Below are 26,541 nucleotides of genomic sequence, written 5' to 3'. Positions count from 1 at the left end.
GCATACCTGCCATCATGCATACCTCTCCGTACTCAGTTCTAATGTACTTTGGCCAGGATTCCACAGGGGGTGTACTAGCAAGTTCCACACAGCCCGGCTTTCTTGGTGTTAGCTGGCTCGACTCAGAGATAATGGGCACTGTGGCGGTGGTTCTGATCTGCGTTTGCTCACTTTCATCTTCAGGCTCTGTGCGTACTCTCATTAAATGGGCATTTTACACCTCATTGGACGCTTTGTTCACACCAAAAATTTGAACCACCGGACACTTTGTTCATAAGTGAAATGTGAAAAAAAAAAAATAAAATAAAAATCAGTCCAGAAAAAACAGTTGCTGTAATTAACACAATCGAGGACTGCTGCCAGAAAACTGTACATTGTGCATATTAGTGTGTTAAAAAATACCTGCCATTTCTATCATGACAGCTGGACATACAGTCAAGCTTTTAAACATTTAACTTCACAAGAAATACATATAGCTCTGCTACTGTTCCATAATCATGGGGAAATGTGAGAAACCACGAGAATCAGCTAAGAATCAGCTAAGCGCTACCTTTGTGACCCTAAAACCCTGACTTTTAGCTCACCGTGGCTCACTAATCTCGCCTTGTGGCACACATCTCAGATGTAGCTTAGTAAAACTCTGAAAATTCTCATTACGACAAACTTCCTCGGAAAAATCTTTTTACGACGCGGACACGGGTTCACCGAGCAGCTTCAAGCACAGGCAAGTAACATTTAAAAAGGCCTGACACAGCATCTTGCACACAGCTCTAGACCCTGGAGTAGTTCTCAATCTCACACTCTAACACTCGCCTTTTTCCCCAGACATTTTCTTGGCGAGGCTGCAACCCTGGATTACCCTGAAAGCAAACAAGCAGCCTGCTTGCACAAATCTAGTGGGCATGTTTTTGTCCTGTTTTTCATTTCGACAACAAGAACCTCTCTGTCCTAAAAGCGGGGCAGGCAAACAATTGTTGTGTAAGAAAGGAAAATGTGACGCATCTACTAATGTGTAGTAAATTCACTCTTGATCCCGTATTGTGCAAAAAGGAGCAGAAAACAGTTAACCCTTAATTCAAAAACAAAATGCTACTTGTATCATTGTTTTTTTTTGTTTTTTTTTGGTTTAAACCAATAAACTACTGTGCTAAGTTCACCTGTAGGTTCTCTGTGTTGTATGCAAATAACATTGGAACCATTCCCACGGATAACAGCTCCTCATAAAGCACTCTTTGATAATCTAATGCAAAAAAAACAAGGCACAGATGCAAAGAAACAAGTGCAAAGCACCAAAGCGAATCCCCGGCTGCACGCGACTTCCAATGACCCCCCCCCCTGACTGTCCTCTGACTTTAAAAAAGGTCACGAAAGGTCAAAATACATGATAATTAAGTCAAAAAGTCCAATTGGGGTATATGTCTTGAGACTGTAGGGAGGGACGATCCCTCGTGCAGGAACAGAGAGCCTGAAATCTACTGGAACTCTCCTAAGGCCTCTTTCAATCAGCGAAGAATGACCCAGTTAGAGTCCAGTAGGAATGTTAGGAAGCCCGGGGCTCTGGGCGTCACTCATCCAAGCAGAGAGGCAGGCAGCAGCTTATGTAACATGAGTCATGTGAGTGCCTTCGTGTGAACTTTAGGAAGCCAGGCCTCGTCAGGTAACGATGATATGCAAATAGTTGCCTATTATGCAACGTTCCTGTTTACGCAAGAGTGCAAACAACTCGACACATGCAGGAACCACAAAACAGAAAACCCTGACAGACTGCTTACGAGCAGCACACACACGGATACAAACATGCACGCACAAATTCTACTATACAGGCAAATGCAAACCCTGCAATGCTGAAATGATTCGGTAGCTGACAGCGGCTCTCTCCTGTCAACCTGCCTTTTTTAAAGGTTCTGTTAGCTCGATTCTTTCATTGGAAGCTCAAGAACAAGCCGGAGGAATCTCAAGTTAAATAAAGTGTTTATTGGTCACACGTGATGCATATCAGCGCTGGGCTCAGTGGAACAGAGCTCCCGCAGGAAATCCGTCTGACAGCCTCGATTTCCATTTATCATTTGTATTTATAGCCCCTTTTTAATCACAGAGTTTGGACTCACACTCAACCGAGTATGATTGGACATGAGTAGGTTCAACATGCTTCGTCATATTCTCTGGATCAGCCCAGGCTAATTGTTTTGTCTCACTATGCCTGGATCACTTTAGGTCATCGTGGAAAAGTACAGAAACCATTTCATTCATAATGTCTAAGAACAAAGCCAATTTTAACAGTTCACAATGAGTTAGTGTTGCTAAGGCAACCCCTGGCTAGCTGTGGGAAGGTAATCACGTGTTTAGCTGCACAGCTTAAACCTCTCAGACCACCGTTCCTCCTCCTTTCTGGTTTATGGCTTAGCTTATGTAGCTTTTGTTTTCTTTCTCCCCACAATTTGAAACGTGAATAAGTTCAAACATGTCGGGATGCGTTGCGCACCCGGCTGTGAACTCTGCTGCTCAAAATACACCCAGGCCACCGGTGACTGAGCACAGCAACGTGTCCTAGCCGAGACTCTGCTCATGTGGATTTGCTTTTAGTGCAACCATTTAATCGCCGGCCCGACTCACAAGCATCAAGCCTGATTAATACCTCACACCCATTTTCAGCTGCAGTGTTTGTGGAGTGCATTCATTAACTCCGTCACCTCCACTTACCTGAATGACAGTGTTTCCACCCTCCAGCAGCGCAATGGCTAACAATATGCTCTCCTGGAAGATCCGATCACTGGTGGCGTTCATGATGAGGTCAATGACCAGATCAGAGGCTCCTTCCTTGTCCAGGTGGCACTGGACCTCGGCCAGACTCAGTTCCCCTCGACCTCCAACCCCAGAACTGACAACTAGAGTCACAGAAGACAGACTGTTATATTCCACATTAATATGAATCCATGTTACATATGGATCATAATGTGTTATCAAATTTGATTGTTGATTCCATGTTATTTCACATTTCACGTGGCTTGATGATGCTTTTATCAAAAACAAGTCAAATTCATAAATTCAGAAGCATTTTACACCAGATTAGCAAACATATGACATATGGTGAGTTTTATCAAGCAGTGTTGTTCAACGAAGGTTAATATAAGATGCCATTTAGTCGTAGGCGGTAAGGAGATTGAAACATGTCCACACAAATAACAACATGACATGCGTCTCTAATCCATGGAGGTGCTTTAATTCCTACTGCTGCTGCTGGCTCCCGCTGCCAGTCAGGAAAGTACTGGTGACATAACGGCACCCATCAGAGCCATCACTGACTGGGCGAGTAAGTGAATCAACAACACGTCCTATTCTAGACGGAGCTCGGAACGCTGGTCGCCTGGCAACGACACGGCCAACGTTATGGCAAGGAGAGAGGCAGCCAAAGTGAAAGGGCTTAAAGGAGTGCAGGGAAAAAAATCTTAGATTTCCTTCAATCTTGTTAAGCATTGTAGATGAAAAGAGGAGTCTGAGAGAGTCTGAGATGTGACGGGGCGACATCAGCCGTAAACAATCTATTCAATTTGTGAATTGATCGAGATGGAGATGAGACAGGGGAAATGGAAGGATGGAAATACTGCTTTAGTGAGACTTTTTTTTTCTGCATGGGCCTCTGCAAATGTTATTTGTGAACCCAAAGTGCATCTGAACAGTAAAAGTCTGATCCATCAGCAGGCTCAACCCACACCGTTTACTACTGCCCACTGGGTAGTCGCTCAGTGACGTCTGTCATTTACACAGATTACAAAGAAAAATCAGCACCAAACATTTCCCACCGGAGGAACTTTGAGTAATAAGTCAACTCTTTCGCACCGTGATTCACGCTTTTTTCTTTTCCAATGCTAAATTTCTGACCAAAATGTAAAATACCCAAACCCTCATTACGGCCAAAACAGGTGTTATTGCATAAAAACATATAGGTGCTGTATAAACAGGGTTTTTTAGAAAAGTGCATTAGAATCTGATTGTAAAGCTATCAGAAAAAGTAACATGACAATCACAAAGATCCTCTTTACAATTCAAAGTATTTCAGTTTAGTTTAAATGTTTGGAGTAGCCTGTGTTTGTTTTGTTTTTTAAACAGAACGTTTTTGATTTTACTTTTACCATCCGAAATTTCCAAATGCGTAGTACAATAATTCCCGCTGGCTCCTACTTCTTATCTTAGTTTTTTCTAGAAATATGAACTTCCCAAAGGTTTGATAATTATTACCTTTTAAATACCAACAATCTTTTCCCATCTGGCATTTAACTGGTAGCCCAATACTTCATTTCTTATGGTACGCGTTGAAGTCGTTAAAGCACCGACAGTTTTTCGGAGTTTCTAACCCAACTCCTCTTATCTTTAGACACACTGATGCTGCCGTTAAACACACCTGTGGGGGATTTTCCCTGCGCTCCAGGTGCGAGCGGACCGTTGCTGAAGGTCGTGAGGCTCTCTCTTCTCTGGCCAGATTTGACATTTCCATAGTACCGGTTGACCAGAATCTGACGCAGAGCCTCCCCCTATCAGAGAAAACGGGCGTTGGTAAATGAAGCTCAAACTCTGTCGTGGACACTTATCTGGATCCCAACGTAACAGCACAAGACTAGGACATTGATGCAAAATTACACTCACACAAACAGTTCAATGGCAAGTTCCACAACAAAACCTCCACAACACAGGACTATGGAAGGCTGAAAGGTTGCACAAAGAAAAAAAAAAAAAAAAGAAACCTCTTTTCGTGGAACTTAGTTCCGAGGTCGAATTGATCTCCTCGTAACCTTTTTTTGTGAAATTTGCATCACTCGATGGCGTTGCCATTTGTTTTTAATCTTTTTTATCTCCTCTCTGAGCTGCTAAACATGATCAAGATGAAACACGCTGCAAATGTTTTACAATGTAAGAAAAAATACGCTGTGCAAATGGAATTCATTTCCACTGAAAAGGAAAAGCAACAACCGTCTAAGGGCATACGGGGCGAACTTAATAAGATGAACACCTTGTGCGAGCCTAAACAAAACACAAAAATAAAAGAGTTTATATCCTCTTGAGGTTTTTTTGTGCATGTTAAATTTCACATAACCGACATGAGAGCGAGTGGGCGCCATGCTGTGGAAGCTGTGTAATTGTGAGGGCGTTGCAACAGTTAGTCAGTGGTTGGAGTCCCGGACCAGATCACGCCAATCCAAACTCTTTACCTACCCTCCTCTGATCCTCCACTTGCTTCAGTGGTTGGTTGGGATCAAGCTCCTTAAGGGTGATGTGAGTTAGCAGAAAGCATTGAAATAAGGAAAAATAAATAAAGAAAAGAAAAGTTCGGAAAGGGAATTTGGGAAATAAATAGAGAACAAAATAGGATGTTAATACAGTGCAAATTAGTTACTTTACAAGCAGGCAGGAAACAGGGTGCAATTTCAATCATGCAGTTAAAAGGGAAGTGGTTGTGTCAGGGAAGATGTGAGGTTGAGTTAAAGTCATGCAAGGCTACATGCAACGGAGGACTCGAGCATCAAAAATTTCATGTGGTATTTTTGTCAAGTTCTGAACGCTCGGAAGAGCGTACCCACAGTCAAACGTGGGTTTCTCTGCACTTTTAGTTCTGAGGTGACTCCCTCATTACTTTGCATTTTAGCACAGCGGCACAACAGCGAAACTATTTACATGTGAGAATGCCAAGCTGCCAGAGGGAAATAAACACAAAGCATGAGAGAGAAAAGGAAAAATAATAATAAAAAAAAAAAATCCAGGTTACATAATGGAGCTTGTGAGCTACTGACACACGCACACACTGTAAGCACCGATCTGGTATGGTAAAAACACCTCATCCATGACTTTAAACCCCACCCTCACTGCCACCCTGCAGTACGAAGGGCAGGAAACCGGAGTTCGCTACTGGTAGAAAGGGTGAACAGAGGGGCAGGATAGGTGGAGGGAAACATGAATGAGCAGAGAGGTGGGATCTTGGGAAAAAACAAGGGAAGATAATGTAGCCTGGAATGAGATTCACTGAGGCACCGACGTCTGGGTGGGAGGAGATGTATGAGGGGGCACTCAGAAGAGGAAATGCACGAGGATGGGTTGGGACTCTATCTGTTTTAGATAAAGCGATGTTTAACACTGAGCACGGATATAATGGGATGAGGTTGGTGTTTAAATAAGAACACATGATCTCTGATCAGCAGTCACCCATATTAGTGGGCAACGTGGGTCTGAAACACACCTCGGGAGGGACTTCAGGCTCGGGGGGAGGTGCCAGCTGATTGGAGATAAAAGGATGGTGTTAGTCAGGGTTAGAAGGTGTTAAATTTGTTGTTTTGCTTTGCCTCCAAAGTGCAGGAACTTCCTTACAAGCAGTCTAGCTTACTTCTCATCCTTAAAACCGCCTTTGTTCTGATGCATCTGTATCTTGCTTTCTACTGTTCACTAACATGCACAACTGGACATCATCAATGTGCGTGACTTGGAGCCGGGGGGTGGAGGAGAAGCAGACAATGTTTTTTCTTTTTCAATGTGCGTCTCATGTTAGTAGTCTCATGGGCTTTTGCCTGATGACATGACATGAATGGTAGAGCGGCATTAACCTGTTGCAGCAAGAAAGCAGAAGCTCTGTGAACAAAATCATTAAGAAAGAAATATTTCATGCTTCACATTGTAACCATAGACTTCTGGTTATAATGCAACTCTTAGTGTTCTGTGGTCCCCTTTTCACCTCCTGCTAAAACATGTTGCTGCCCATCCCCAAACAGGAAACTATATTTACATTTAAAAGGCAAGACTCAGCCAAATACAAATATGTGCGTTCATGTTTGCTCTTAAGCAGGAGAGCACTGTTCAGTTGGACTAATCCGAAAAGCTAGTCATGGAAACAAACAGCAGTGAAAAGGAAAAGTTTCTTGGCCACTAAATCACTTTTTGAAGCATAGCTCATGACGTTGGAACAGCAAATGTTGGCTTTGCTGAAAAGAGCAGCAGCGGGGAACAAATAACTCATATTCAGTAAATGCCTCGAAACAAATTCAGCAGAACGGAACAAACTTTCAACAAAATATCAGCATTTAATGGTTGTCTCAGTGTGCAATTATGATTTACACGCAAGAGAAAATGAGAGATGATCAGAACAAAAAGTAAAATAGTTATTTCACAAATAACGACGTTTAGATAAAGACTCACTTGTATAACAGACGTCAGCAGAGTACAAAGGCAGTTTAGTAGTTTAGTAGCGATAAACATGATCGAATAAGAGTTGACACACACACACACACACACACACCCCTCACTGAAGAGAGGGGGCAGCAAAAGCGGAAAAGTAAACACAAACTCACGCTGCTTTAGGCTGATTAATTGTGCAACTGGACAGGAATTTCCCTAAATGAAGTCTCCTTTCATGTCAACACCCTGATTTCCACAGAAACTTTTAGATTCATAATGCATGCCACCAAAACAGTAGTCAGCCTCCGTCACTAAAATTTGGTTGACTTTCACGCCTACTTTAGAGTGGCTGAACGTAACAGATTCTCCCGGTTTGCTCTGTTTACTAGTGTCAACAGCTCATCTGTAATCCTTTCAGGTAAAAAAAAAAAAAAAAAAGTTGCGTCATATGTTCCATAGGGCCAGCAACCGTTTCACTTATGTCCCTCAAATGTCAGGAAAAAACAACAAAATTCAGGGGGTCAAAGTGAAATCAGGAGTTTAGGGACACACAGACCTGCTGCATTCTGTTCTGGAGGGCGGCTTGGAAACAAAACACCTCTAACTCACAGCTAAAGCATTAACCAATATCCCCCCCCCCAAAAAAATAAATAAAAAGCTAGCAAAACACACCGAGCACTGTTGTAACTTGTCTCACAGACAAAAACCTGAGGAGTAAAGGAAAAAAAAATATAGAAAATAGTTCCTCAAGGTACTAACATCTGTTAGGCTGGCTCAAGGGACCAGTTATTAGCCAAAGTAAATCTTTAATTTCTCCATGTCCGTTCAGTGTTGTGTAAATCAAGGTGCACGGCTGCTAGTGTCTCCTGGAAGACATGCGGCTGCATTTTTATTGCCAATTACCACTGAGGGTCACACATCGAGGGTTTTAAAATTCCAGGAAAAAGGATGGGGGGAAAAAAAAGGGGGATAAAATATTGTTGGCTATTATGCAACTGCTGCTTGAGAACTGGCTGGAGCCCAATAATGTGCAGCACTACGTTAAGGAAACTGGGACAGAGCTATGATTTGCAGAGAAACATCTCCTGCTCCCCCTGTCGAGTAAGAGCAAACACTGCAGGCTGCAGTAAAGCAGCAAACAGAAAAGATCTGAGGCACTTTGGCAGTGCTTTTGACAGCAATAAGCAACAGGCTGAAAACATGGCCGAACAGTTAAAGGGGAGTAAGACAAAATAGCTCCTTTCTTTTTTTTTTTCTTGTATGTTGTTCTCAAGAGAAATGGAGGAACCTAATGTTGAAATCAGGATAATAAGGAGAAAGTGATGACACAGCACAAAATAGCTACAATGTCTGACAAGCACATTCACAAATACGTGCACACAAACAGAGACGGAAAGCAGGAACTTGTCCTCTTACAACTCATGACGTGATCCCCCCACCTCCCCCCACTCTGCAGTCCTCACTACATTCATCACGGCCTGCTTATTGCTTTAAAATCATCTAGCCTTTCAAACGAAAGGCCTGAGTGCGAAGGAAATACAAACGCGTGACAATGAACCTGGCCATTTCTGGCCAAATCTGCTTCCTCGCAAGCTCGCATGTTATCACGTTTGCATTCCTGGAAGAATGAAAAGCTACAGGGTGAAAAGTAATTCTGCTTTATCCTGCTCTCATCACACTGAGTGGATGTGTGATATCCAGCCCGCAGACCGGGCAAGAAATAACAAGAAGTGGGATGGAGTATGTCAGACAGTAGTGAAACCAACAGCTGCGCTTAATTCTAGTGATCTTTGGCTGGGTGTTTATGGGCTGAGGGAATGCGTATGTGCGTGTGTATTACAGTCAGTCGGACGGCAGCATGAGGCTAAAAACTTGGGATTACGTAACAGGTATAAGGAGAATTCATCTTGCTGCTCATGAGGGGAAGCTGGGGCTCAGGTCTGCTTGCTCCATGTTAACAGAGACGTGCAGCCAGGGCACTCAGTGCCGTTGTAAATGTGAGAATGCGCATGAATGAGTGACACAGAGCATGTGCTGGGGGGGGTGGGGGGTTGAGGGAGTATGCGTGCATTCTTCAGATTCTGCTTATGGGCAGAGTTGATAAAACAAAGTGCTGCTCTGTGGAAACTGGGGATTTCCATCACTTTAGTACCTAACAGCATGTATACAGAGGGAGGGAAGGAGGGAAAAACGAGACAGAGACATAATAGAGAAACTGAAAACATGCTGCTTCCTGGCAACTCTGGAAAGACCCTTTCCGACAATTTCTCCATTTCCCAACCTAACATCCTTGCTCACTTCCCTCGCAGTCATTACACTCTGGGGAAAAAAAAGGCGTCTATTGTGCCACTGGCCTGTTTTTTCAGTGCCATTTCTTCCTTCTGACACAGATTCTCACACTGACAATGTGTACTTTCAGTTTTCATTAAATTAATGATTTCAAGAGAAGCAGGCTCAGAAATATTAATACCGTTTGCACTGCATGAAAGCGAGTAAAACCAGCCTCATCAGGGTGCAGTTTTTTTTTTAAGTGCTTTCATCGATGTCACAAAGCCCTTAACTAATTGATATCCTGAGATATTAATTAGTTAACATTCATAATATTTGTAAATGCTACTTTAAAGCCAATAATCTGTCCGCCTCAGATTCCCTAAAAGAAAAGAACAACCTGAAGAAGTCCACAAATCGTGACCACATCATACAGGAACAAACCTGGGCTATAAATCTGTTCAATCCTCATATACATAGAGTATCTGAGCTCGCATCCGCTCATGCAAAAAGCAGCAAAAGACAAATAAAAGCTATTCCAACCATCCATCGTAAAGGGGCTGCGTGGCGTGTAGATTATTGGAGCTAGAAGTAGCCCACAACACAGCTCGGATAAAACTCGGAAATAACCAGTCTATAAAAAACGATTGTGGGGAGGTGATGTTGATTAGAGTTTTTCTGGGAGAGAGTACAATTAATTTGACTTAGAAAAGCAGAACCATCACTTCAACATAGAAGAAGCGATCCAATGCAACAGCACGGGAATTCAAAGCCTCAAACGTGAGCATAAGAATTTCCATTCAAAAGGCTCTCATGATTATCTTTTTTTTTTCCTCTTTCTCTTGGGCTAAGGATCTTTCTTGCTGCTGTAACAATGTGAATTTCCCAAATAAAGGGAAATCTAATCAATTCTGATCTGATCTATATTTCAGACTCCAATGAGGTTTAAAAAGCAACTGTGTTTCTCTGATCACTGAGCGCTTCGTACATGGCTTCTCGAATGATTTACCTGGGCCTGTTTCGATCTGATTAAGAGCAAAACAACTGTGAAAACAAAAGAAAGTAAAGAAAAGACTAAAACAGATGAGTAAAAGAGGAACGAAACTCATTTATGGAGGAGGAATATGAATTTACAAAAGAAACGACAACTTTAAGTGGTTATCAAAACACGAGATTGCACACAAACAATAATAGTCAATTCAAATCAATCAAATTGACTAAAACTGTGCAACGATGACACGTGGCAGCTGCTGTTTGTACCTGCACTCTCTGGAATGGATTTAATAACATGTAAATGATCTGAAAACGAAATCTCGACTTAAAGAGAGAACTTTGAAACAGCAAAAAAACAACAAACAACACAAACATGGACAAGCAGGACACACGAGCTTACGGCAGAAACTGAGCTAGGAGGGTCTGCAGTATGCTACACTTTGACATGGAGCTCAGGAGTAACTGGTTACAATGTAGGTGGGCACACAGCAGGGAGGGATGGACTAAGCTGCCGACACGTGTCGCACATGGGATTGCGGCGCTTAGAAGTCTACTCGAAGCACAAAGTATGTCTATGTTGTTAGTGGGAGACAAATCAGATGAACATCACAATAGTAAGTAAAATGATCAACCTCAGCCACATCCATCTCATCATCAAAGGCAATCAGCTGCAAGAGAAGAAGTATAGGGGGCAGAGAGTTAGTAGAGCTTGTTAGTGAGGTGAAGCCCCCTTCAAAAGTGTGCATTTGTCGAGCTTGTTACACACAAAAGCACACAAACTCACCACAGCATGTCAAGTTAGAAAAACCGTGAAAGCAAAGCAAATTGATGACAGTAGTAACGCCCGAGCATCATCATGGTTCATTGTAGTGCAACACTGAAGCATGAATGATTTTAAGCTCTTCTGATTGACACTGATTAACAGAGGAAAGATTGCTAGAGGTTAGTTTAGCACATATTCCGGCACTGTACACACGAACACAGGCATTTTGATAACTGCAGGTTTTCAATGTGTTTGAGCATATTGTCCACTCGCAAATGCAATTTTGGGCACTGAAATCAGACTTTTTGGAAAACGGCTTCCGGGTTTTCACTTACTCCGACTGCAACGTTTTATGTGTGGACATAGGCGGTCTTTGGTCTGCGGTGTCAGACCACACTCTGCACTTCTATGTCTTTGGACCTTGTCCTTCGTCCTCAATGAGGGGATCTTTTAAACTTCCATGTTCATGCTAGCCTTTCTTAAACTCTTGAAAAACATTCAAACTTTACCAAACTTCGAGGATTCTTAAGTTATTAAGCGATTTCAAATTAACAACTTGATCACACACACACACACACACACGTGGATCATCTATTTTCAGAGTGCTATACAGGGTCCAAAGGAAACTAATGAGCGCTAATGAGATCTTGCAGTAACTTTGGTGCAGTGGAACAAAGTCTCCTGAGATATCAGAAAAAACATTTTAACTGGTTTCGATTCATTTGTGGAATCATCTCGGGCACAATCGCAATCACAGACATAAAACAAGACCCTGCATACCTTCTCCCCGTAGCCCCGGTCTTTTGTCATCATTTCCCTCAGTGTCTGCAGTACTTTGATGCACAAACGCTCCTCATTCTCCTCCAGCAACTGCTTGGTGTGTTTAATCAGTCTGGTGATAGAGAAAAAAAAAAGAAAAACTGTGAGTGCTTACATGCGATGGAAGTTATCAGACCACCAACATGTCAGGTCTTGACATCATAACAGCAAACCACTTTGGTTGATTTTCCATCACAGCAATTTACTAGGTGCTCATATTCAACTGGGCCGTTAACTCAAAGGCTGCTGTTTGGACAGGTGTGAGCTATTCATTGGTGATTTTTCTCCGTCAGTTAGACCGGTAGAAGGCCTGGAGTTGAATTAAAGTGCGGCACATAGGCGCTGCTGAACCCACAACTTGTCGTCCACTTGCTCTCAAAGTGAGAAGCCCGGAAAGGCGACACAGCAGGAAAAAGTTGAATTTGTCCAATTACATTCGAGCTCCAAAATGTTCAAAACTGCTTTGACAATTTTTTTTTTTTGGACTATCCGGGAACATTTATTTCACCCAAGACCACATTAAAAAACAAACAAACAACAAAAAAAAAAAACTACACTCCAACACCTGCCTGGACATGTTGGGTTTACAGTTATTTTGACATAACTTCAGTGGTATCCGAGGTCAGTGCTCACTTTGATATGAACCCCCCACTTTCACATTTCTTGCGAGCCTCCGTGTTCTCAGGGAAGAGCAGCTCTGGTCGATGCAGGACGTCCACCAGCACAGAGAGCTCAGCTTGGACCAGCGGTCTTAGGCGGTCCTCCAGTGCAGATACTATGTCCTGCATTGCACAACGACACAATCAGAGGTCCTCTGGAATCTGAATATATATATATATTATATATAGATACACACACATATATATATATATATATTTATACACACAAACACACACATATATATACACACCCACAGAGATATATGTTCATCAATTTACTTATTTATTTATTCTTTCTACTCTAGAGCACTATCTGAAGTTAGCTAAATATCCTTCAAAACAAAGAAAACAGAAAGTGACACATCTGGGGAATTTAACATGTAACCAAATCAAACCAAATATAGGATTCACCTCCAAAGTCGCATTTCTCCACGCACTAAAACATGAAAATAACTGAAGTGGCAATAGTGCAACAGCTGGTGTGGTGGCTGTTACATGACTTATCTGATGAAGGTGAAAACAAAGCAAACCAGAAAACAGAAAGCACAAAAAAAGAAAAAGAGATTAAATCATTGTGGGAATCACATCACTCTCCAATCCGAGAGCAGGCAAGCGAATAATCCAAAACAACTTCTAGACATGGTGAGTGGGTGTCAGGATCAGATTTGTTTTTTTATTTTGAATGGAATGAACGTCTTATCCAAACCAAGAGTTTTCCGTGTAAGCTGAGATAACAGCTGAACTGAACCAGTCAGTTCTTCCAGTAAATACTGAGTCACGAGTTGCGAGAAATCTGGGTGTGACAGCTTTTGCCATTACTGTATTGTTTTTTTTTTTTCCTTGGATAACATGGCAAACTACTTCTAAAGTATCTTGTTTGCCACACAGTTACCAGAAGCATTGTCACACTCTTGGCATACAAACAGGTTGTGATGCTGGCGGGGTCTTAATAGGCTCCATCAGGTGTCACACGCCACTTCAGATACAAATTACAGTTACAGGGTGGAAGTGTAGACTGAGTTTTCTCTCACAGCAGGTTTTATTTATTTTTTTGTCAGAAAACCCTAAAAGGAGCAGGTAGAAATGTACTGCTCTTCTCTTGGTTAAGATAAACAACGTGACGAAAGGACAGATTAGAATTTCATGGATAAACATGAATGATCAATCCGTATAAACATAACAGCCAGTGAGTCGTCTGTCCAATCAAGACAAAAAAATTTAAAAAACGAGGCTATAAAAGTAATTCCCTAACTTCAGTTTGATCATGGTTCCATGCTGGTTTTTATTGCTTTCTTGGACCACCCCGCTATTTTTCAGGGATCACTGTTAAATGAAAAATGAGTCGTGCTACTGACCTGTAGCCGCTCAATGATGTTTCTGTAGTCTTTTGAGGTCGAAAAGCCAGAGTCTCGTCTGGTGGTGGAGGTGTTCTTCGCGGACAGTCTCCAGCTGAGGATGCTCTTCTGCACAACGTTATTGGACTTGACAAACAAGTTGTTCACCTGACTGTCAAGGTCCACCGGGATGGCAATTGCTCTGCTCTTAGCTGAAAAAGCCAGAACATAGACACCGTTTGAAACAAAGCCAAGCGCAATATGAAAGGCCTCGATGGAAGTCGGCGTTCGGTTTAACTGCTTACCCACGTCTGACAGCACTTTGATGCAAGCCTCAACCGATGCCTTCTGAACAGGGTTAAGCCAGTTACAATGGTATACCCTGAACACTCCCTGAAGCAGTTGTACAAATACAGGCTGACGAGTCTGGAAGATAAGCAAAAGCAAATTATATGAAAAAATAAATGAAGGAGAAAAGGAGATATTGTATAGAGTAGATAAATCTGAAAACGGTCAGTGAATATTCAGTTACCAACGGGGTTACTATTCAACCCAGTTTAGGTTTAGTTCATCACATGGCATTCTGAGGATACTTTGGCATGGCACAGTGGAAGGGTCAACAACTTCAGGCCCAACAGGGCCAACAGTTTGTTATCAGACGCACTCCTAACACAACACCACTAACCAATGCTTAACAAAAGTACAGCTACCTGCCAACAGCCCTAGAGTACAATAAATACCTCAGTTATCTTTCCAAATATGGCTGCCTGTTACAGGAGAAAAAAAGGAAACAATCACTGGGTCAAGTGTTGGTAAACCTCAGCACAGAGAATCCTTGGAAAGTGTGCACAGTTTCGTAAACAACTTCTAAAAGGACCTGGGTATCGACTGGGCAACTGTGTTTCATGTGCAACCACAAAGTTCATGTTTAAGGGAGTTGGAATTCTATGGAGGAAAGCGGTCAGGATTTATTGGGAAAGTCGAGCATGATCAGACACAGCTGCGAGAAGGCCTAAAGTAGGAGTGACCATATTGCATCATCACACCTTATGCACCACGTCCCAACCAAACCTTGTGCAAAACACCCACAAATCTAGTAATTGCTGAGTCTGTGTGCTGACTAAGCATTGAAAATGTGAAAACCCACACAGTGAATACTTCTCAGCATTCAGAGCCAGCTGATACGGAACACACCCAGAGGTTGGGAAACAAAATTTGGGTTAAAGATACCATTACTTACATACATATGACGAGCAATCTGAATAAAGGGGAGAACATCATATTGTAGAACAGAAATGTACGACAGATGGTTTTTTGCTCTCTTCAAAAACAAATGACTCATGTGACTGACTTCAAATTAAAAAAAAAAAAAAAAAAAGGGAAAAAGAAACAAAAAACAATTGCACATCTGCTTGTAATAAGCATTTCAAATCCTTTTCAACACTACCTGCAGGCTTGTGCTCTGGTCAGAGAAAGGCGAGCTGAAGAAACACGTGACAATGCTCATGACTGTCTCAGTTACATAACGCTCCAGCATGGTGTCTGCATGCTTCCTGTCACTGGTGTTGTTGCACACCTAAGCAAGGACAGAGAAGACGATAACATGAAGCACAGCCACTGGATCACACTTCCTTGATGTAACACAAATGTTCATGCATTGATGCTAAAAGGCAGTCAAACGCATCATAAAAAGCAGAATAGCCTTTCTCCAGCTGTTCGTCACAGTCTCAAATATGTCATGGCTTACCCTGCAAATGTCCACAAGGAAGTTCTCAAACAGCTTCCACATGTGGTTGGATGTATAAATCTCCTTCATCTCCACCTCTGTGTCCACATAACAGTGGTTTAGGAAGTTGATATAGGCTACTTTCACCTGTTAGGACCCAAATGATAAAAGCAACATTAATAAAGGCACATTTTCCAGAGGCTTCAATGCATTTAGGGCCAGTTCTGTTCAGCACAGATCAGCCACAATCTTGAATGTACTGAAATGTGAAATGAAAATCATTGATCACTGAAGAAACCTTTGGTACTGGCGTTCAAATGAATGTTAATCTAACACGTCCTATTTACACTAACATCCTGTGCACAGAGCCTGGCGGCAGCACTTCCCCAGCAGCATACTGCACGCTGCAGCACTGCAAAAACTGCAAGAACGATTGAAGGAACTCCAAAGTTCGAAGCCCAAAGTGTTCACCCAGCCTCTAAAGGTGAAGTTGGTTTGATATTGGTTTGAAAAAAAAGACACCTTATTTCCTTATTGTGAATATCTGTCGAATATCCAATATCAAACCAACTTCACCACGGTCTGTAGCGGCAGCTGCAGCAGACACATTTCCAGAAAGGTACTGGCTTGATTAAATTCATTCTGGACTCTATATCCGACCACATGAAGACCTCGGGACACTTCGGTTTGGCTTTAGGGACCCTCTACTCACTACCACGTAAGTGTTATGTTGTTTGGAGCTGTAGAAGAGGTATAAAAATAGCGTTTTGTAGCGGCGATACTCGATGCCCTCATCACTTCCAGGCTAACGACTTTTGGCTAAAAACGGTCAAATCGAAATTCTCAAAACACATCCGAATGACATGATTTTGATGTCAACTCAACGTATGTACTCCCAACATCCCGTAAATTGATCTAAAGTGCATTTTACTCTGGATTATCCTTTTAAGGTGAACTTGATAATTTAGAATCTACACAGACAAACTGTCCTGCTCTTTGGGATGAACATCCTTTGAAATCTTCTCATACGCCAGCATGATTTGAAGGAATAGAAAATAGCTCCGTTACAAAGATTCAATCAGACTCGTCCAAAACAGCACATGGCTTGGCTCCACTAATAAAATAAGGACGGAGAAGACAGGTGGTTTGAAAGAGGAGGGAAGGAAGCCGTCTATAGCTGCGTAATCATCCAGTTACGAGGCTTATAAATTTCGGTCATTTCCATCAAACCTTTAACTGTTAATAAAGAAACTTTAAAGCTTGCATTAAGAGAAAGTTGATGAAGTTTTGGGGGGGGGGGGGGACACAAGATGTCCAGTTGGATCAACAACACACATGGCTGCAATGACTGTCGAGGTGCCAACTTCTCCCAGGAGTTGAAAAGCCTGGAACTCCCTACTGAGGTCTAGTTTCCTTCTCTGTCTTCATAGTATTTCAACTTTAATTTGATTTCATAGCTTGATAACACAGCTTAATTAGGTAAATACAATTTACAGCAGTCTCTGATTTTATTCATACCTCAGGGATACAGTCTTCGTGGGTGACGACACGCACAATATCATCCAAGGGTAACAAAGAGTTGCACTTGATCTCAGTATAGACATTCTTGCCCTCGGTGCAGACAGCCAGCAGTTCGACCAAGTGGATGTGATACATTAGAGGACTGTTTTCATCCATGCGGTCCCGCTCTGAGCGCATCATCTGCACTAGGGTCTGGAAGGAGGCACGATCATTGTAGAAGACCAGGATGTCTTCCCCAGAGTTTACCAGCTGAGTGGAGGAATGGTAATGTGTTAGTAACAACAACAACAAAAAGTAGCAAGGACAGTACATCAATCACTATAAAACCTCTTACTGAGAGGCTGAAAATCGCAATTTACAACCGGAGTAGATACAAAAATATTTGGTCGAAGGTCATGAAAGGAAAAACATTTCCATATCCGTTAAACAGTGGCACCACCGTCTCTGTTTAAGGTACTAATTTGATTTCACTGAACATACCTCCGCCATGACAATGTCCTGACACTTCTTGATGAACTTGTTCTCAGCTTTAACGATGGTCTGCAGAAATTTGAGATACTGGACATGTCGACCGTGGGTCTCGGTACAGTGGACGAAGTGCTGAACCACACGCTCGTTGATCTCACTGCACAGCTGGAAATTATTCATGAAGATGTGCTGCATGGTGACAGCCTCGAGGATCTGTAAACATGAAAGAGATAAAGATTCGTTTTGCCAGTTTGTTTGGAAATTTCTTTCAGTCCCAGGACCGACTGTTAAGAGGCCTGCGATACTCACCCCTGGGTTGAGAAATAAGTTGATATGCTTGTGGAGAAGAACTTGGTTCTGCTGGTTTCCTGCACAGAAATTCTGCAGAAACTCGTGGGCTAGCTTCATGATCTCCTGCATTCGAACATCCTCACCCTGGTGCCGACAACACAGACTTGCTTTTATAACATCAAGTTAACTGGGGAGTGCAAATGTGCAAAAATGATGCTGATCTTTAAAGCTTTCTTATTCTACATCTTATTTGAGTGTCGCACCTTCTCGTAGGGGATCTGAAGGAGTTCCAGCACCACAGTGTGAGCTCCCATGTTCCTCAGCAGCCTCTGCTGCTGTTTCTTGCTCTTCTTTCCTGAGCTTCCCTCCTGGACACAAAGCTTACTGAGGCGCACCAGGATCTGAGAACACAAAAAAGTGGGATTTGGATTACCAAAAAAAAAAAAAAAAAAGAAAAGAAAAAAGAAAAAGGCAAATTCACAAATTCACAAGTGAAATCAAAGTATAGAAAAATGATACCTCTTTTACAACTCTGTAGTTGTAACTGCTGGTGCTTTCTGTCTTCTTCTTGTCCGAACCAACCGAATCTCCCTGTAAGACAAAGTAGAATCATCAGTTGCACGGATTTTATGACGATCAATGACAAACATTTGTTGCCACATTTTCATCTTTAACAGGTTATAAAGAAGCATATTAGCTTTATGATGAACTTTTCGTTATGTTCAATGTACCTTTTTCTTGTTGTCAGACTCTGAAGGGCCATCTCCATCCATCCCATCTTCTCCTTGCCTCTTATAAACCCACAGCTCAGATTTCTCCACAATAGAACGCAGCTGGTCCAGGTCCGACTTGATCTGCTTGTAATTATCAACATCCTGACTGGTGACCAGCAGCTGGACCTAAAATCAGTTAGAGAAAGGGAATTATGAAGCTGTGGGAACTATGTCGGAGATATGTATGGTGAAACGTTCATATTATAAGTTTCGAATGTGGTAATGACTTGGAATTACTTGTTTGAAGGCCATGAGGACTTCCTGCCTCTGGCTGAAGTGTCTAAAGAGCAGGTGCAGTGCTCCAGACACGAGGGGTGGGTAGTCATGCATGGTCAGGTGCAACAGGACCCTTAGGAACGTGCGCCCACCATGATCATCCAGGTCAAGTGGAGTGTTCTCCTCACTTTTGCGGAAAAAAAAAAAAGAACAGAAATCATAAACCTTAGGTCATCTTCACTCGTTTCAGTGGTAATCTGCTTCTCGTTATTGTGAGTCATTTCACGAGGCTTTTGAAATAGCAGAATTCTGCGAATTACCTTCCTCCAAAGATCCCCTCTGCTTGTTCCTCAATGTTTTCAAAGTCGAAATTTCCTAGGGAAGATTTAAAAAAAACACTTCAATGAAAACATACATCAGATAACATAGTTTTAGTATGCAGAGTATTTGGTAGACATGGTAAATAAACCCCCCAACCCCAAACACTGGTGTTAAATAGTGTGGTCTCATACCTGGCATCTGACCCGCAATGTTGTTCGTCCCATTCTGAGTTGCAGTGTTATCTCCTTGTGGGTTGTTCTCATCAAACTCACGTTTGAAAATACAAAGCAGGCAGGATATCCTGTAGTCTAGCCGGACATTCAAAATAAACTACAGGAGAGGATAAAAAGTTACAGTATGGTCTAAGCGTGGCTTTGAGAATATACAAGTGTCATCGTGTCGTACCTGCAGAATCTCAATGATCTTGAGCTTTGTGTCCATGACCATAATATCTTCTCTCTCCGGTTCGATCTGCGTTTTCACCACATCTCCCTCCGGCTGATGAGTTGGTGTGGTGGGAAGCAAACCGCCTCCTCGCAACACTACCTGTGTCATCAGCTCCCCAACTCCGTGAATGGACTTCATTACATTACTGCCAGCTATGCGACGAGACAAAGGCAGAGTAACACTCAAATCTACAGCCCAGAGGAAATATGCTTTTTATATCCTTTTAATATAACAGAAAGAAACCATTTAGATTGCACAGTTAGAAAAAAGAAAAGTTAAAGAACAAGATGTTTACCTTTGGTGTCGTCCCCCTTCTCGATCTTGTTGATGGGGTAAACGGTGCTGACATGTACACAGTCCAAAATGTTCAGTAAGATCATTGTCAGGCGCAGCAGGTCACTAAAGTTGTAGAAGCCAAAGTATATGAGGTTCCTTGCCAGGTTCACAACCTACAAACGAGAAAATTCCAACACAAGATTTATGATGTGTCATGTTTGATTTGTCACATGAAGCAACTTCTCATCTGGTCATATGCTGCACAAAGAGGCAGTACCTCAAAGGTAAGCTTGTTTTTCTCCTTGTCAGTGAAGGGAACATTCTGTGACACCACCTCTCTCAGGTAGTTCTCAACAAAATCCATGGTGAGGCTGAACCGCTCCTTGATCTCGTCTCGGGTGGTTCCATCGTTGTCATAGCTGTAATCAGAGAATTACATCAAGGTCATGCTAAAGTATCCTTGAAATGATAATACACGTCAACTAAAAGGTATTCATGAGATGAACTCACTCATCAATAGCGATTTTAGAGGGAATCTCAGACCAGAGACGAGCATATTTGACAGGTGTGACCTGCTCCTGAGGGTCCCGGTCGACATGCATGTGCAGCATCAGACGGCAGAAAGACGCTCGCAAGTCAAAGGGCAGGTCTTCATCGGACATACAGCGCAGGATCAAATCCACATCCAGCTGACCAGAAATCTTGTTGATGGCCAGGTACTGCCGGTCCAGACACATCCGGGCAAAGAGATTCAGCTGGCACCTGGGAGGATATGTTTATCATGACTATTAGTCACTCGTATTTCTTAAAACTAATAAAGAAAATAATCTGCCATGCGTTATGTTTGTACATGAAGGCAGCCCTGTGATGTAAAAGAAATTCAAAGTTTGTTACAGACTGTTTGGGAATTACATGTGGCTGTTTCTACAACTTCGCAGATTAAAGCAAACGCATTGAGCATGTGTAGCATAGAAGGCATCTCACCTGTAGTAGCTCACCACTTCTTGGTCGTCTTTCTGGCCCTCCTTTGCATCCTGGGCCAATTCCCGGACGCTCTTACTCCGGATCTCCTTGCAGTTGTCTTTCCAGAACAGCCACACCTCCTCTTCATCTTCTGCCTCCACTGGGGTCTCCCCGTTTGTCGTCACCTCAATCTCGAACCTTGACAGGACCAATCTGGCGAATAGCCCAGAACCGGTTGATTAGGTGCTTGTGTCACTTTGGCAAATGAAAAATGAAATGAAATTGAGTAGCTCACTTGGTTTCAATGAGGATGTCAGCATTGCAAGAATCCAACACTGCATTGCAGATGAGTTCCTGGGTCACTGGGATGGATTTACTCATTGACACGCACAGATCTGACAGGTAGTCCAGAAACCTAGGCACAGATGATAAATCAAGTATTTTTTCCAATGCTATTTGTGGACGAAAGGAAAAAAGGAAGAGAAATACTGGAAAACTTAATACCATTTCCCTAATTTGAGTGCTGTATCATTTCAAACTATGATAACCTCCTGTACTGAAACAACCCAAGTACGGTACTCTCTAACTGCAAGTAAAATGTTCTCACTGTCATGGTCACGTACAAGCAGCACTTCTATTGCTACTTCACACATTCTAATACAGAGAGACCCTTTATGCTGGTTCAATGATGACATTCAGAACCCATCTGTCCCTGCAAGCCTCACCTTGGCTCCCGGTTCTTCCTCACTAGAGTTACAAAGGTGTCTATTTCAGCAGCAGTGATGTGTTTTTCCAGCAGCTTCCGGTTGTTGTGGAGCAGAGCAGTTATCGTGTCTTCGGCCAACACATCATATCCTATTTGTTTCTGCATGAAGCGGAACTGTTTCGCTATATATTCCTGTAAAAAAAACAAAGTAGTTGCAGTCTGTAGTTGAACAAAGAGCAATACTGTCAAAGGTTCTGGGTGAAGTTGTGGTCTGCAGCCTACTTGGTTCTTCCTGTAATCCTGCTGGGAATGGCGGAGCACTCTGTAGCAAAGCCTGCAAATATGTCTAAACGGTGCATGGCGCTGATCTCCGAGCTCCTCCAGTCGCAGCATGGGACCGTCGCCGCTGTCTGTGAAAGGGGCTTGGAGAAGTTTGAAAATCTGCAAGAGGTGACAGAAAACTGGATTTTTTAAAAAGAATTAGCTACGCGGACACGTTAAATTCTCTAGCCTGTGACTGTACAGCCTACCTGTTTAAGGATATTCTGCTCTCTCATAAGTTTTTGTCTTTCTCTGTTGGGTTTGTTAACCATGATCTCTAGAACATCCTGCCCGCTGTTGGGGATGTCTACCACGAAGAAAACCAAGTCTTCCAGGAGCTTGGTCACAAACCTTGATCACATGAGAGTAAAAAGCAGAATTTGTTTTGGAGAAATAAATATTTGTGAAATACATAACTACATACAAATTAATATGACATTAATATACATAATAACTGATAGTGCACATGATCTGTAGATGGTTTCCAAACATACCTCCTTTCATTTTGTGTAATGGTACCCTTTTCAAGTTTGCCAGCAATGGACGCCAACACTTTACTTGCATCATTAGCAAAGTCTAAATCACGCACTTCTGCTGGTGGCACTGGAACAATCGCAAAGGCTTCCTTGTCTTCTTTTACACCCGATGTTCCAATCTGAAAAAAAAACAAATGAACTAACTGTTGAGACAGCCCCAGCCCAGGTTTCACTGGTAGACCAACCACAGTAACCGCCCACTCACCCGTAGCATAACAGGTTTCTCCTCCTCTTTGTCAATGGGGTTGTTGGTGCTATGAACCCATGTGTTGGTGCACAAGTGTCTTAGCCTGACGTAGGAGCTCCTAGAGGTCACAGAGGACAAAAGAAGTTGCAAATTAGATAACAATGTAGCAGATGTTGTCAAAGAGCATTGTATTATGGTGTTTTGAAACTCTGTTTTGGAGAAGATACATTGCTTGGTCCGCGTATAACTCTGAATGACCATCAACAGCCAATCAGTGTGCTCATTTGGAAGTAAAAGCGCTATGACTTTTTTTATAACTTTCTGGACAAGCTCCCACAGCAATGACATCACATTGTCCTGTCGCGCTTTTTCAGCGTCCTTCCAAGTGTGTCACCATCACCAGACAAACAAACCATCAACAGACGTCAATCATCACTAACACCTAAACAGAAGAAAACAAGGTCACAGTGTGAGAGGAGGAGCTACCAACCAAAAAACATTTTGTCAAGAAAGACATATCAACTCAATGCCTTAGCCAGAACACAGTCCGGATATTTATCGTGGGAATGGAAAATACAAGAGCGGGAACCTAATTGATGAAAAATATACTGTTCGTGATGTCCACGCATCAAAAACCTTCATGCTGTCATAAAAGCCAGAGGAGGTGCAACAAAGCTAAAAGGTTCAGCTATTTAATTAAATAGTTTGTGTCATGCCTGTTTTGTTTATTCTTTTACAAAATAAAAATAGTGAACCAACATCCTCCAAGTATGCAGATTCCATCATTTTTTGCCAGGGGTCATTATACTGCATTCCCAATATTCCAAGCGTGACCTTGTCAATGCGCCAAGCTTGTCCAGTGATCTCACATTTCCCATGACGATCGCTGGCAGAAATGCTCCACACTTCATTCTCCTTGCTCCTGCTCTCCATCTCCTCTTCAGTTTATCTGGTCTTTGGTTCTTTTTCCGGCCATTACTTGGGCTTTGGGAAGCTCAATCGGCTGCTCCCTCATATCTTCCTATTGGCATGGTTATTCATCTTAACAGATGTTAAAAAGTGCCAGAATTACCAGCAAAAGTCACTCCAGCAGCACAGCATTCAAACCACTCAAGAAAAAAGAAATCTGTGTTTTAACAGAAAAAAAGCTTAATAGAGAATGTCAAGAAGATTCAAGGAATGACACGATGTGATCTTGAGCTATTGCAACAGGCTGCCAATGGTGTTACGCCATTGTTTTGCTCTTTACAAAGGGGCCGCGAAAATATCATAAAACAACACGTACGACGCCCATAAAAACGGGAGAGCGGGTACATTACAGAGATGGGATTTATTGCACATTGTACTGCAATAAAGGCGCACCTAATAAAAGACAAATCACTGTTGGTGACTGACTGTGTTTGTACAAGTGAACAGAGCATGTAAGCAACTTTGCATGGAACAAGGAACAAGCTGCTTATGGCTCCCTGGGCTGAGTATGTAGCATGATTATAGATTAGTCAGCGGTGACATGTACAGCATCATCCGCTTCTCCATTAAGGTCTTAACACCGACACACTGTTAAGTCTGAGACAAAAACGCACATCATTCTAACAGTAACAACCTGCTCCACATGTTCGTGTGGGTACTGTAAGTGTGTGTAGTCTGTCTGGCCTTAGGCGCAGAAAGCAGATAGTAGCCATGTTCTTGGCAGGCTTTATGTAATCGCCCACTGCAGCTAACAGGCTTACACTTGTGTACCAGTTCCAGGGGGCATCAATTACCCCCCCCGGGCAAAATTTTGAGAGACGGGGTTGTTTTAGTATGGAGTGGGAGGTGGCAGAAGTAGTCCGCACCATGCACACATGCACCTGGCGACGTGAAACAATAGAGGCTTTGAGACAAGCCGGAGGCTCTTTTCTTATCAGATGTGCAGTGACGAAGACAATCACACTGTTGTAATTGCAGAAGTGCAAATTCACCCACAAAAAAAAAAAACTGTCGACAAGAATTAAGGAACAAAGATAAAGTGTGACACACAATATTCGAGAGTATTTCATAAAACAACTCACGGTGAAGGTGGTGCTCTTACTCATAATCAATGTGTCGTAACTAAGACTTTGATACATTACATCTATCATTTATAATGGCTCCTTCTCATTTTCACTGGATGTGTTGGTGTGGGCAGATATAGACAGTGTTTACACAACATCCTGCTCTGGTTTTCACTCAAAAGAAAACATCACTACGATTTTGCTGGCATTTTAGAAGTAGGGACTTTTCCCCCCCTTGTGCCCACTATCCATGACTGATTTGTATCCTGTTTCAAGCCAGACTGGTACTTTCCAAACTCCACTTCAAAATGATCGCAGAGTTATTCGCCAAATTGAATTGAATAAAATAAGATGCAGCATATGTGTGATAAGACGGCGCTCTTCCTCACAGTGGCTTCATGTACAAATTGTATTTTAATCTAATGCGAAAGATGAGGCCAGTGTCTTTGTTTTTTGATGAACAGTCGAGAAGTGACTGGAACAAGCAGCTGATCGCACAGACAAAATATGCCACATCACAAAACTGGTCTTTGGACATAGCTGCCAAGACAAACACAGCCGTTACCTCAGAAACCATCTTTCCATTTAAGCTGACAAAAACCCCCCCCTCAACAAAACACATGAGTCAAATGGCTACTTCAGAAAGCTTAAATTGTTGCAGTCTTGACATCATTGTGGTCTATGTGAAAGGTCAATGTGACATAAAGATACTCATTCTGAGTTTGCAACATTCACAATGTGATTTGTTTCACTAAAGGGTTGGACATTTTTCCACTGATGCTTTGACATCATGTGTGACATCATCTTTGGCTCGACTACTTACCGTAAATTCCAGACTATAAGCGGCTACTTTTTTCCCAGGCTTTGAGCACAGCGGCTTATAGTACAGTGCAGCTAATATGTTTTTTTGTTGTTTTTTTTTCATGCCGCCAGAAACATTTCGCCTCATAACATTAGACCAATAAAATTAACGAACAGTCCACAGTGGTCCAATGAAACTATGATAAATCACACACACTTACATTACTAAATTATTGTAAATTGGTCATTTGTACTCACAAATTAGAGGCAATCAATCTGACTGAACAAGATGAAGATTTTTTTTTTTTTTTTTTAACCAGCCGTGTTACAGGCACTGTTCCAAAAAAAAGAGAAAAAAAAAAAAAAAGCATTTACGCCACGTATTTGTGCGTTACCGATAGGTATTTAAGTTAAAACCATCGGTGGTACAGGCACTGTTCGGGGAAAAAAAGCATTTGCAGTATGTATTTGTTTCTGTTACCTTTAGCATTTAATTAAACGTTTAAAAATCCTCATGTGTCACATCTTTCTGTGTAAATCCAGTGTGGCCTATACTAGCACAAAATGGATTTTCTTTTTAAAAATTAGAGGGTGCGGCTTATATTCAGGTGCGCTCTATAGTACGGAATTTACGGTAGAATCAGCGGCTCAAAGCAAAGTGTTTTTGGCACGGGTGTGAATGCAGTTGTACGTATGGCTGAGTTTAAACGCCGTACCTGGGCACCATGGAATCCCCGCCTCTTAGAGTGGTAGGGTCCAGCTCAAAGATGGAGGAGATATCCATCCCATCAGGAACTGGGACCAGAGAGTACATGATTTTCTCCTGTGGGGCTCGAAGGCGGCCTCGTAGAGCTTCATTATCTGTGTCCAGCTGGAGGATAAACATGCAGTGAGAGGGACAAAGCCACAGGCTATAAACAGCACAGTAGTATAGCACTTACAAACCACACTGAATTTGCACTTT

At 42.3% G+C, this 26,541-nt stretch overlaps 1 protein-coding gene across 5 annotated transcripts in view; it reads right to left on the bottom strand.

Moving 5' to 3' along the window:
* itpr1b (inositol 1,4,5-trisphosphate receptor, type 1b) overlaps positions 1-26,541 on the bottom strand; it is an 84,558-nt gene that overhangs the window by 36,839 nt on the left and 21,178 nt on the right. For 2 of the 5 annotated variants that reach the window (XM_075460279.1, XM_075460280.1), the window contains 32 exons: positions 26,294-26,448; positions 22,762-22,861; positions 22,515-22,675; positions 22,230-22,371; positions 21,982-22,140; positions 21,719-21,891; positions 21,289-21,408; positions 21,015-21,206; positions 20,541-20,792; positions 20,308-20,449; positions 20,050-20,203; positions 19,713-19,906; positions 19,499-19,637; positions 19,307-19,361; positions 19,008-19,173; positions 18,729-18,896; positions 18,517-18,588; positions 18,261-18,398; positions 18,016-18,141; positions 17,719-17,919; positions 17,236-17,487; positions 15,739-15,864; positions 15,439-15,567; positions 14,297-14,417; positions 14,013-14,203; positions 12,632-12,780; positions 11,960-12,071; positions 11,049-11,084; positions 6,227-6,262; positions 5,209-5,256; positions 4,400-4,529; positions 2,701-2,885 (listed from right to left, as the gene is read on the bottom strand). In XM_075460279.1, the coding sequence (XP_075316394.1) occupies positions 2,701-2,885; positions 4,400-4,529; positions 5,209-5,256; positions 6,227-6,262; positions 11,049-11,084; positions 11,960-12,071; positions 12,632-12,780; positions 14,013-14,203; positions 14,297-14,417; positions 15,439-15,567; positions 15,739-15,864; positions 17,236-17,487; positions 17,719-17,919; positions 18,016-18,141; positions 18,261-18,398; positions 18,517-18,588; positions 18,729-18,896; positions 19,008-19,173; positions 19,307-19,361; positions 19,499-19,637; positions 19,713-19,906; positions 20,050-20,203; positions 20,308-20,449; positions 20,541-20,792; positions 21,015-21,206; positions 21,289-21,408; positions 21,719-21,891; positions 21,982-22,140; positions 22,230-22,371; positions 22,515-22,675; positions 22,762-22,861; positions 26,294-26,448 (4,524 nt within the window). The remainder of the gene's footprint in view (positions 1-2,700; positions 2,886-4,399; positions 4,530-5,208; positions 5,257-6,226; positions 6,263-11,048; positions 11,085-11,959; positions 12,072-12,631; positions 12,781-14,012; positions 14,204-14,296; positions 14,418-15,438; positions 15,568-15,738; positions 15,865-17,235; positions 17,488-17,718; positions 17,920-18,015; positions 18,142-18,260; positions 18,399-18,516; positions 18,589-18,728; positions 18,897-19,007; positions 19,174-19,306; positions 19,362-19,498; positions 19,638-19,712; positions 19,907-20,049; positions 20,204-20,307; positions 20,450-20,540; positions 20,793-21,014; positions 21,207-21,288; positions 21,409-21,718; positions 21,892-21,981; positions 22,141-22,229; positions 22,372-22,514; positions 22,676-22,761; positions 22,862-26,293; positions 26,449-26,541) is intronic. The other 3 variants (XM_075460282.1, XM_075460283.1, XM_075460281.1) reach the window with 2 other exon arrangements.

Source organism: Odontesthes bonariensis, chromosome 3, assembly GCF_027942865.1.
Source record: "Odontesthes bonariensis isolate fOdoBon6 chromosome 3, fOdoBon6.hap1, whole genome shotgun sequence".
Lineage (NCBI taxonomy): Eukaryota > Metazoa > Chordata > Actinopteri > Atheriniformes > Atherinopsidae > Odontesthes > Odontesthes bonariensis.
Note: the sequence above shows the minus strand (reverse complement) of the source record. Positions and strands in the feature narration are given on the sequence as shown.